The 1027-nt window shown below is 46.9% G+C and overlaps 1 protein-coding gene across 1 annotated transcript in view; it reads left to right on the top strand.

Annotated features, from left to right (window-relative positions):
- Positions 1-442: 442 nt before the first annotated feature.
- Positions 443-1027, top strand: part of tph2 (tryptophan hydroxylase 2 (tryptophan 5-monooxygenase)) — a 10494-nt gene continuing 9909 nt past the window's right edge. The window contains exon 1 of the mRNA XM_037683309.1: positions 443-677. Within this exon, the coding sequence (XP_037539237.1) occupies positions 507-677 (171 nt within the window). The 5' untranslated portion in view covers positions 443-506. The remainder of the gene's footprint in view (positions 678-1027) is intronic.

The raw sequence follows: 1027 nt of genomic DNA, 5'->3' as shown, positions 1-1027 counted from the left end.
TTGGCTCACCGTAATGATGTCATCTTACTCACAGCTCGTGGTCTAATGTCAGATGTTTGACATCAAGGGTAGAGATGCTGATTATTGATCTAATGTACGGAGCCACATGATCCACAGAAGGTGGGGTCTTGAAGTGAGTTCTGGAGCTCCAAGACCACCACCTGTAGAATTATCCACATGGTTCTGATTCAGATTATTCCTGTATGAACAACAGTCAGTGTGTCGCTCCTCCTGTTTTAATGAAGCCGAAGTGGGCGGAGCCTTTCCTCCATTTAGCTTGGTCCAGTGGGTGTGGTCCCATTGGTAGGTGGAGCCTCTGGTCCCTCAACATGTGGGTGGAGCCTCCCTCCATTGGATAGAGCATCCTCTCCCTCAGTGGGAGATGCACCCCTCTCCCCTCTTCTATCAGTATTTAAATGGATCCGGACCGGGTTTTGGACCCTCAGCAGCGGCAGCAGGAAAGCGTCACCCTGGAGCCCTGGTATTCTTACACCCACTGGTTCCCCATGGCTTCGGCCCACGTGATGAAGGAAGGCGGACCGGAACCAATACCGCGCATGCAGCCAGCAATGATGATGTTCTCTAGCAAGTACTGGTCCAGGAGGGGGCTGTCACTGGACTCGGCCATGTTCGACCACCACAACCAGCAGCAGCAGAGACACACCGGGGGCCGGATGGTGAGAACCAGGACTCTGTATTTTCCTCTTTGGGTCTTCAGTTCAGAACCACAGTCAGAATCAGTCTCTAACTTCTGAAAATTTCATCTTTTTCAAATACTAAATAAAACAAAAAACAGTATTTTGTTTTTATTTTCTCTTGTTTTGTTTCAATAAACTGACAGAATGTTTTGAAGAAATTAGAAGTTTTTGGGAACCAAAATATTAAACAATAACCAAACTGATCAATGCTGAAATAAAAATAAAAAGTATTAACTTTCAACAACAGGTCAGACTTTATTTGTTCAAACTTTCAGTCTCTGAGAATGAAGGAAAACTTTCAGGAGGGAGCCGCCCCCCCCCCCCCCCCC

The sequence above is a fragment of the Nematolebias whitei genome, chromosome 10 (assembly GCF_014905685.2).
Source record: "Nematolebias whitei isolate Nwh7 chromosome 10, NemWhi1, whole genome shotgun sequence".
NCBI lineage: Eukaryota > Metazoa > Chordata > Actinopteri > Cyprinodontiformes > Rivulidae > Nematolebias > Nematolebias whitei.
The sequence above is the reverse complement of the archived record's forward strand: the minus strand, read 5'-3'. Positions and strand labels throughout refer to the sequence as shown.